This window comes from Erythranthe guttata, chromosome 5 (assembly GCF_056151865.1).
Source record: "Erythranthe guttata isolate IM_541 chromosome 5, IM_541, whole genome shotgun sequence".
Classification (NCBI taxonomy): Eukaryota; Viridiplantae; Streptophyta; class Magnoliopsida; order Lamiales; family Phrymaceae; genus Erythranthe; species Erythranthe guttata.
In genome coordinates, this window is record NC_142537.1 from 17,097,372 (window position 1) to 17,107,965 (window position 10,594).

Here is a 10,594-nt window from a genome sequence, read left to right on the forward strand (position 1 = left end):
TACAAGAATTGAATTAATATTTAAATACAAGAATCGGAACCTAATTAATTGAAATACATATTAAATTCTGATTTTCGATCAAGATTTTAATTTTCAAAAATATTTCACGAAAATATTCCGTTAGATTCACACACAATCACAAACATACATATGAATTATATATAAAATAAGTACTTAAAACAATACAAATGCATACATGCATGATGAATTTTATACTCAGATAAAATTTACGAAACGGAGCGTAGAATAAACCGTATTAATGAATATGGCCAACCGGCCAAGTATGGTGTATCGCGAGTAATAACGCGAACAAAATATAGCCAGATAATATAGCGAGTACAACATTCTCGAAATTTTCTCATCTACTCATCAATATTCACTTAATTCAATGAGCAATTGAAGTGTACCTTTACTCCTGAAGAACAATATTTCCAGTAACTTCATCCTTTCCTCTTTCTACACAACCGAAAGGCGGATCCATCATACGCCTGCATTTCTTCAAAGAGAGGCGATTGATTACATTATGTACAGCTCAAATAAATATTTCATATGTTTCGTCTATATATACGTAAATATTTATATATATAATTGCAATCGCCTCTAGAGAGTTTCTTCCACCACCTCAGCAGCTTGTAGCTCCGATTTTCCAGTATGTACATTTTTTTTAAATATACTCAACAATCGTTGATTTCAAGAATCGACCATAAGAGCATATCTCTCGCTGTATCCATCTTTTTTTTTTGTGCAGTATTTCTTGCTAAGGTAGAATTGATGTAGAAGGGTGTTTCTGGTTACGAGAATTAAGTTTTGCACGAAGAGAATCAACGCCTTCCTTCCTTGCAGGAGATGCTGCAGCTTGTTCCTTGAGAGCTTCTTTTTCCAATTTCTTTTTTTCGGCATCTGCCAGCTGTTCATTTTCGTCGTGCGCTTTATGGAACATCTTATTGAAGACGACCAAAGTTTGAGTCACTGCATAAAGGAAAATAAATTTTTTTTAGAAGACACGAAAATTAAGAAAAGGGGAAATAGGTGACATCTAAAAGGCCTCGTTTGGTTGGTAAGATTAGTCATGATTAATCAAATAATTGGATCTTATTATATGTTTGGTTAGTCGTATGATGGTTAATTGAAGAATTGTGTATGACAATTCCCCACTCCAATTATATAATTGGGTTCTTATAATATTATATAATCTTGTCTTGTTTAATCCTATCTTGGCAACCAAACGAGGCCTTAAGGTACATAAAAATCTAATTCCAGCCAAACCTTGCTCAAATGGGTATCTTGCTGGATCTTCGCCAAAATACTGTGACAGTGAGTCGGCATTTCTCCCCTGCATTTTACATTAGGTACGATGTTACCCACAAGCTTCCGATCATTATGAAAGCAAAAAAAAAAAAATTTTAATAATAATAATAACCAACACGGGAAATAACAGTTAAGCTCACCACTTCAGAGTACAGGATGATAAGCGATCTCACTTCAGCCTCAGCGGTATCAAGGAAAGTTTTCAACACCTGTTACAAGAAAGTTTTTGAATTAATCACAACTTCGTAAATAAGTTTAGCTCCATACACTAATTTATTTCTAGCATCTAAAATGTCTTGAAAAGCCTGATATGGTACTGAGAGAACCAAACAAAATGACGGGGAAGAATGTGAATCCAACACAATCTATACCCGAGCAAATAAATCCGAAGAGTAAACCGAGTTTCTTTCCATTATATTCTCAATTAGTTCATGGTCCAGTAAAATTAACTCGAGTCCAAATGATCTTACAACACTCCATATTCATTTAAAACAATTCATTACCTTCCGAAAACCCAAGGATACAGCACCATCATTCTCTGCTGCAGCGAGCTCCTGCTCAACCTTCTCAAGGCCTTTGCTAACTGCTTGCATTTCTTCGGCCAAAGACTTCAGTTGTATCTAGTTTAGCCAATAGTAAGATGAAGAAGTTAACGGTTATCTGCAATAATCGTATCCCTCTTCGACATTGTGAAGGAAAATCACAATTGAATAATATAAGACAAACCTTGGAAGCTGATTCCAAATGTACAAGATCTTTGCTGAAATCTAGCAAATCCGGCATTCTCTCAGCTATAATCTAAAGAAAATTGACAAATTAGCACCGCATAAAACTGGTTATTATTTTCTTTTTTGTTGGACATGTTACTGTACCTATTGGCAGCAGTTGGCTGAAAACTGGCAATTAAAAAAATTAAAGTGCAGATAGAAAACAAAATTACAAAGTAGAACCCTACCTTGCATAAGTAATGCATTAAGGTCATTTTGTTATTTCTTGCACGAGTATCAGAAAGTTTGAGAAGGCTATCCAACTTGAATCCCACAGCAGAACCTGCCATGCAAATCATCAGCGATGAATTAAAATATAAAAATCTTACGATCGAATAAAGAAATGCAAATAATAGAAGACAATTAAATAGGGACTTGTACCTCGTGCAGTGCCCTGATTTAATGCGTTTCCCAGGGTAAGGATCGTCTGCATAATTTCACGTAGTTTTAAAGACTCCTTGACCTACCACAATTCAACAAACAAAAAAGATAAAATAAATAGCACCTTTACAAGTGAGATGTGAAAATATTTAATCCAATAACAATGGTACCTCTCTAGCAGCATCGTTAATTGTATTCAGGTTAAGTTTTAGGTCCTTCACCTGCAGAATGAAGCTATTTACGAAACACTACAACCAAGAATTGACCTCAGATTCAAAATTGAACAATGGAGATACAAATACGCACCTGGCTAGTAAAAGTTATTGTAAAAGCAAATACTCTTAATTTGGGTTCCACTCGTGGGACTTTCATTAGTTCCAAGAAAAACTGAAATATTTAGAAGTGCAACTGTTAGTAATATAACTCACATAATGTTGGCCCTTCCTAATTCAATATATAAAATATCTAACAAACCTGTTCACACTTTCCAAGCATTTCCTTGTCCCCGTTGTAATTCTGAAAAAAAAAAAACCGAAGTTAATTTGATGGAAATGCTATAGTTTTTTCATGATGGCAAATACAAAGAGATTAATGAGCGAAAAATGAGCAAGATACGGACATATCAAAATGCTAAAGTTCCTCGCAAGAAGGAAAGGATACCTTAAATCTGGGCCATGTCATCTTGCATTGATTTTAAACTAGAAAGTGAATAGTATTCATATTGTATATGTTAGACACAGACATTTATAAATGGACTTGCGCATTTATACAAAAATATATTAGAAGTATCTAATACAATATGATATATACCACATCCATTTAAAATGAATGGCTTCTTATTACTGCTTACCGCCAACTTTGTTTTCAATGCTCTGCCGATTAGTTTAATAAACAAGAATAAAAAAGTATTACAATTTGAAAGCTTTCAATTATCTAAGATCTAAAGGGATCGCCATAATATATTTAAGTTGAGGGTTAATTAAGTATACACGGTACCAAAGCGAGCAACTATTTTGGAATAGCATAGAACAAAGATATATATATATATATATATATATATATATATATATATATATAGACACACACACACACACGTAAAACATGTAATTAATATATATATTTAATATTTATATATACAATAATCTAATAATCATGTTTAAAATATACAGTAGTGCATCTGTAATGAAAAGATAATAGTTTTTTGAGCTCAATGACACAAGATAATTTGAGCTACTGTAACAAAAAGTTAGATCCAGCCATCAGATTATGATTTCCAAGACCGACCCAGACCAGATCCATCATATAGTTACTTAACCTAATTTTATCAGGAATGAAAATTATGCATTTTTCCTTTTATTTTCCTCTCCTTACCCCCATTTCCTTTCTATTCTTTCTTCTCTAACTTCCTAGATCCTTTTCTTCAGTTCTTCCCATTTCTTAGGAATGTAAAGAATACAGCTTACTAAGATGAACTTTATGACAGCATAAAATCTTGATTCTGTAGTCAACAGTAGATATGTGAAGAAGTATGTAAGGAAAGCAAGCCTACCGTCTAAACATGTAAACATGGCTAGCCTGTTAAAACCTATAATGTAGGCATGGTGAAAGGGTAGTGGGAAGAAAAATACCTTTAGTGTCTCCATTTCTTCTTTAGTAGGACAGAACTTTATAAGATTCTCAACTTGATCAATGTCCAGCGCGGAGGAATCCAAAGCCAGGATGGCATTCTAATGATAGAGAATGGGAGCGTTAAGAATTAAGATATTGAAACTTTGTGATCACAGCATTATTGGAAGGAAAAAACACAGTTAATCTATCAAGGAGCATCTTTTTTTTCTGATGTCACTTTATCAATGAAACTGATAAATCATGATATTGCACCATCTAGAACTGGGGGACATACATAAACTGCTTAAAAACAAATTTGCAATTAGCAACAGCTATAGGGTTATATAAATTGAAATGGTTGAAAATAAAGTGAAATTTTCCCAGCAAAAGTAAGGACACTAACAACGAAAGTTTTTATAGGTCACGAAGGAATTCTATTAACATGGTCATGAAATAATCTGAAATAATCAAGAACGGTGTGAATATTATAACAAGCTTATCAATGATGTGAAAATTTGAGCACCTACAATTATTTAACAAGTAAAAATTCTTCAGAAAGAGTTCCTGCTAATCTATGACATTGGCATTCAACAACTTACAAGTCTAGTGTAAGAAACTAATATGCACTGAGGAAAAAATATATTCCTTAAGAGGCAGGGAAATTATTCTAATATTTGAGATTTCTGTTATATTAGAACCAATAATGTCGTAACTTGTAGTAAAACGTTTTCCTCACAAAAGTTGGTGGATAAGTGTAGCAATAGTTGCAATGCTTCTTCATTTTGAAGTTAAATTTTGTGAACAAGAATTATTTAAAGAACTTACAATCATATCTGGCAAGGGAATCTTAATTTTTGTGAGCATAATTTCACAATTGTAGGCTCTACGCAAATCAACCTGACAGAAGGAAACACCAAATATAAGTGAAACAAATATACTTCAGAGAAAATTTCACATAGGTAAAAAAGTAAGAAAAAAAAAGACTTTAACATTATAAACAAATTGTTATTCTAGTCTCTGTATATGACTATATTAATTGGTAAATCGAAATTAAGGAAAAAGGGGAACTCTCTCTGTTTTTTAGGGCATGGCTCTCATTTACAAGCCTAATCCTTTGCCTCTTCTTTTTTTATCCATTGCACTTGATCTAAACACAGCTAAAATTCACTTTTCAGTATCAAGCTTATATAATATGACATAGCACATAAGCAAGAAGCACCAAGTTATCAATATATGGCCATCATTTTGAAGTTCAACAGGAGACTTGGGTTCTCAAATATTGTAGAGCTTTTTGTTAGCTAAGAAACTCCATACTCTTTCTGATTGCTACATTCTTATAATGAACCCTGTCACTAGACAAGGGTCAAATAATGAATACAAATAATCTTATAATTACCATTTTCCAGCACGTATTGCGTTATCAAGAATCTTTTCAGGTAAACCATGCAAAAGCAGAAGTTTTTGGACAGTTTGCAAGTTTACAACAGTAAGTCCACATATACGTTCTGAAGTTACCGCAGATACTAAGATGAATGAATATTGAATATGATGATATCACTTACCAATTGCACTTTTTCTGGCTTGTTAACTTTAGAACCACGTGAACCGGCTGCCTTGTTAGCAGCATCTGAAGCAGTTGCCACCGAGAAAAGACTCTCAAGTTCGGATATATCAATTTCAGGTGCCCTATCAAAATATTAACCATATTGCACCAGAATGTCAAATGAGATGAGGTGTTATGAAAATATTCACATAAAGACAAAGCACATAGAAGTTGCTGGACTTCCATCCAGATCTGACATTATAAATGCAATGACCAAAGAGCTAATGGAATGTCAAATATTTGAAATGCGAATGCAAAGATAATGCCGCTAAGATTTCAGATATGTCCACCTCGACTGACTTTCTTGTTTCTGAGAATCAGCCCACAAACTCCCTTGCATAGCTCGAGTGACTTTGACCCAATGTAAAGGCTTTAGTGAAGCTTTTTTAGGGGGGATTGAAGAACCAGTGGAAGCTCTTCCCCTTGCCGAGGGCAAACCTCTTCCTCTTCCAAGAGATGGAGGTGGAGGTGCACTGGAGCTCTTTCCACCAGGAAGTGGAGGTGGAGCAATTCCTGAACCATGACCGGGAGGTGGGGGAGGTACAGCTGGTGCTGAACCTTGACCTGGTGGTGGAGGCGGTGGAACAGGACCTGAACCACGACCTGGTGGTGGAGGTGGAGCAGGAGCTGAACCACGACCTGGAGGTGGTGGAGGTGGAGCAGGAGCTGAACCACGGCCTGGAGGTGGTGGAGGTGGAGCAGGAGCTGAACCACGGCCTGGAGGTGGTGGAGGTGGAGTAGGAGCTGAACCACGACCTGGAGGTGGTGGAGGTGGGGCCGGGGCTGAACCACGACCAGGAAGTGGAGGAGGCGGAGGTGGGGATGGACCTGAAAGGCGACCTGGTGGCAATGGGGGTGGTGGTGGTGGGGGCGGAGCTGGGGCTGAATCACGACCAGGAGGTGGAGGAGGAGCAGGTGGGGCCGGGGTTGAATTACGGCCAGGAGGTGGAGGAGGTAAAGGTGGGCCTGGGGCTGAACCACGAACAAGAGGTGGTGGTGGAGGTGGAGGGGGGGCCGGTGCTGAGGCACGACCTGGAAGTGGGGGAGGAGGAGGGGGAGCCGGTACTGAGGCACGACCTGGAAGTGGGGGAGGTGGAGGGGGGGCCGGTACTGATCCACGACCTGGAAGTGGGGGAGGTGGAGGTGGAGGAGGTGCTGAACCACGAATTGGAAGTGGGGGAGGTGGAGGTGGAGGAGGTGCTGAACCACGAACTGGAAGTGGGGGAGGTGGAGGTGGTGGTGGAGCAGGAGCTGAACCACGACCTGCAAGTGGCGGAGGTGGAGGTGGAGGTGGGGTTGCTGCTGAACCAAGACGTGGAGCTAACGGAGGTGGAGGCGGAGGTGGAGGAGGAGTTGAAGTAGAACCTAAACTGGTAATTGGAGAAGAAGCTGTTGATGCTTGCTGCGAACGTTGAATAGAGCCTAGTAGAGGAGCTCCAGGGGTGAGTGGAGGCGGAGGCGGAGGCGGTGGCGGTGGCGGTGGTCTAGATGATGCTGGCGGTGGAATTGCTGACAGAGATAAATGACTTGATTCAGCGAAAGGTGGAGGTGGCAAAGTTCCTTCAGACTGTAAAAGAGGTGGTGGGGTCGGAGGAATGTCTTTACTTGAACTAAGAGGAGGAGGGGGAGGAGGTGGAATAGCGGTTGCTTTGTTGGAACTCATAGGAAGAGGAGGAGGTGGTGGTGGAGAAGGAACTTCACTAGAGGTGGTAGAATCTGAAACAGAGGATCTCTGTAATGAAAGCTGCAATGTTGGGGAATCATTAGCTGAAATTTCTGCATTTAAAACTCCCACTTCTTTTGAAGATTCAGACGAGGCAAGAGAATCTAACGGTCTATCATCAGCGGTCATGGAGAGGACAGGATTGGTCAAGGTCGACATTATTGGCTTCACTTGATCATCAAAGGGTCTCAGATAAGAGACTTCCTCGAAAGTAGAATCCATGGATGAGCGATCATCCAGCAAATTGAATTCTGATGCTGCACTGACTTTCTCCGAGTCCAGAAAATCAAGACTGTCTGCAACACTAGATGCATTGTTTTCTTCCTCAGAGTCAAGAGGCGAGGAATAACCACTCATTCTCCGCAACATGGACAAATCTTTGACGTCATTCAACACAGTCAGTTGCTTAAATAACCATAAAGCAGCATCATCGCCACTATCAACCCAATCTACACCATTGAAAAGTTCCTGCACCCTGGAGAAAGCTTCCATCGGCAAGCCGCCTTTCTCTTCACCATTTAACATGGCAGTGTGGACTTTGGAGGGTGATCTGCTCTCAACATCTCCAAATAACACCTGCGCTTGCAAAATCAAGAATTCGTGAAATATTATAACGTTAATAGCTGAACTGCATAGCTTAATTATCTAACTGAATCTTTTGAACCCAAAAGAATAAAAAAAACTACCTCAGCACGAAACCCTTTAGGAAACCGCGCCTTCGACTCCCAAAGGATGTCCAAGTTCTCGCAGTTGAGCATTAAAATATTTGACCTAATAAATGCTGTATTGAACATTATCCGGAACATCATGACTTCCCTTTCTGGATCCATGTCAAAATGGACGCACTCCAATACCACATCTCCTTGCACCAAACATTGTATATCAATCTTTATCACATCACTGTCCTTCTGCACGACATTTATGGGCATTGCCACATGTATAAACACTAAAGATTTTTTTCCAAATATAGAAAGAAAAGCAAGGAACAAAATTCTTACTTGGCGATAATGACGAACATGTCTACCCTTCTTATGCATGGAATAAAGCATTTGAGTTGACAATCCATCCTTGCTAAGGAGATTCCTACCATAAACACGGATAATAGGTCTGCAGCCTTTCTGACCATCGAACCTTGGAATTGCACGAAGGATAAGACAGTCTAGTGAAAGAGGTCTCTCAGGAGGCGGCCACTCAGGAGAAATATTTCTTCTGGATACATATTGCAGGTACCGAAGCTGAGATGGAAATGGATTCAACGGCGACAATAACTGCAACAACCCTCTTGGACCTTCACGGTATACCATTTCAAGAGTCTTTCTCTCACCGCTATGCAACTTCCTGAAAACCAAGAAGCTAGCTAATACAAATGCGAGGAGTGGCCAGCCCCCTCTTTCACAGTGAAGCAACACTACGTTATGGCAATTCCCAACCGAAAGCCAACTCTCGCTAACACGAAGGAAATGGTGAATTAGAGATAGAGGCAATAAAGGGCAACCCTCGTACTGCCTTGGATAATCCATAACTGTGACATCGTACTCGCACAGTATCTCTGCAAACTGGCTCCTTTTCTCACCTTCCCGGAAATTAAAGGCAAGAAATGAGGATTCCGGGAACTCCTCGTGTAACTCGGTAATGATTTCGTGCAAGTAAAGCTGGTATATTCCCTCCGGTAGCACTTCAGTCGAGAAACAGGAATCAAAAACTGCATAACACAGAAATAAATATGAATAAAAGCAACACAAGCATGTTGTTGAATGGATAAATTCAATTCTGAACATAGAGTGATGTGATTTATTACCATATACTCTGTCCGAGAGTTCGAGCAAACCATCTGGAGGCCTTTTGTAAAAGAATCTACTCAGTAACGACATACTGTCAGTTGTAGTCAACCTGAAGTGCAAAATTCAGTACATTTACACCTGAGAAAAAAAAATTGTAAACGAAAATTAATTCAAGTACCACTAACTGGATTCGTATTCCACCCCCAAATTTTACAGAACACTAAAATCAGGGCCAATCAAGTAAAATTCCTTAACCCCTTCAAAAATTATGTTAGTACAGAAAATGTTAATTCAGAAGCTGACGCCGTCGACGTTTAAACTAAAAGATCATCACGAAAAACAATGATTACTCAGCTGGAGAAATCGGAATTTCACATACGTGCAGTACATACAGATGAATGCTAGTGAAATTAAATGGAATATGAGTAGGTAAATTGAACTGACCAGACGAGAAAGAGGCGGCGAATGTGACCGGAGTAACCGGTAATGTCCGGTGTACGGAGGGGGTGAGCTGCTTCGGCGGCGATTGGCGGTACGCGGCGGCGTCGTTTTGAATTTCCGTCTTGATTTTGAATTTTGTTTTCTGGACTCAAATTGAATTTGAGGGGAAATCTTTTTTTCAGGATTTGAAAACTTGGGCGGTGAATGAGTTGTACCCGACGCTTGAAAGCTTGTACGTAATTTAAATATTAGCGAGTGATATTAATTTTAGTTAGTAACGCATCATTATCTCTAATTAAAAGGTTTTATGATAACATAATCTCTTTCCTAGAAGTAATTATTTTTTATATTACCTAATTATTATATAATATATAAAAATTCAAGTCTTAATTTGAATTGTATAGTATGTACTAAAATTTATTAAAACAAAATATTTCTATCATGAAAACATATAAAAATAGGGGATTATGGCATTCTATCAAACGATTTTATTATGTAGTTTGGAATTAGTTTATCAATAGAACAGAACATATAATATAACGATGCAAATTGAAACGAAATTTTCGATTTTGGTCGATTATGATTCGAAATTTTCCTTTTCTGAAACAATTTTTTTCATTTCAAATTTCGGAATTCTAATTTCCGACTTTTCCAGGTTTTTTTATTCTAATATAATTGGAATTGTAATATACATGAGATTTCAATTTAAATTTCTAAAATTTCCGATCTTTATTCGAAAACTACAGTTTTAATATCATCATTATTACTATGTATTTTACATTTTATGTTGCCAAAAAATGGAAAAATCGGTTGTTGTGGATTTTGACTCGAAAAATTCGGATTTTGGAACAAATCCAATTTCCGAAATTTTTATTTTTTGGATGTAATTTGTATTACTTTTTCACTTCTAGTTTTTTTTTTTTTTTTTAATGATAGTGCTAATTCCGATCCAATTTGTTTGATTTCCACACTTGTGGCAATA

General features: G+C 38.0%; 1 protein-coding gene across 1 annotated transcript; it reads right to left on the reverse strand.

The window, feature by feature from the left end:
* Positions 1 to 197: 197 nt before the first annotated feature.
* On the reverse strand, positions 198 to 9,829 carry AFH14 (Formin Homology 14). The gene is made up of 18 exons (XM_012991727.2): positions 9,616 to 9,829; positions 9,189 to 9,309; positions 8,389 to 9,092; positions 8,077 to 8,298; positions 5,958 to 7,966; positions 5,627 to 5,750; positions 4,890 to 4,961; positions 4,085 to 4,183; positions 2,931 to 2,972; positions 2,763 to 2,843; positions 2,627 to 2,677; positions 2,457 to 2,538; positions 2,264 to 2,358; positions 2,035 to 2,106; positions 1,812 to 1,928; positions 1,449 to 1,517; positions 1,267 to 1,333; positions 198 to 969 (listed from the first exon to the last, which is right to left on the reverse strand). Exons 2-18 carry the CDS (start codon positions 9,259 to 9,261, stop codon positions 758 to 760), a joined length of 4,191 nt encoding a protein of 1,396 aa, XP_012847181.2. The 5' UTR covers positions 9,262 to 9,309; positions 9,616 to 9,829; the 3' UTR covers positions 198 to 757.
* Between the last annotated feature and the right edge of the window lie 765 nt (positions 9,830 to 10,594).

Bases quoted from the DNA above. Each gene is read 5' to 3' on its own strand.
- AFH14 (XM_012991727.2), bottom strand. From the start codon at position 9,261: ATGTCGTTACTGAGTAGATTCTTTTACAAAAGGCCTCCAGATGGTTTG. The intron at 1,518-1,811 runs GTAATGAATTGT...TTCTTGTAACAG, and splicing joins TATCCTTGGGTTTTCGGAAG to GTGTTGAAAACTTTCCTTGA. The intron at 970-1,266 runs GTTTGGCTGGAA...TCCTTTATGCAG, and splicing joins AAGATACCCATTTGAGCAAG to TGACTCAAACTTTGGTCGTC.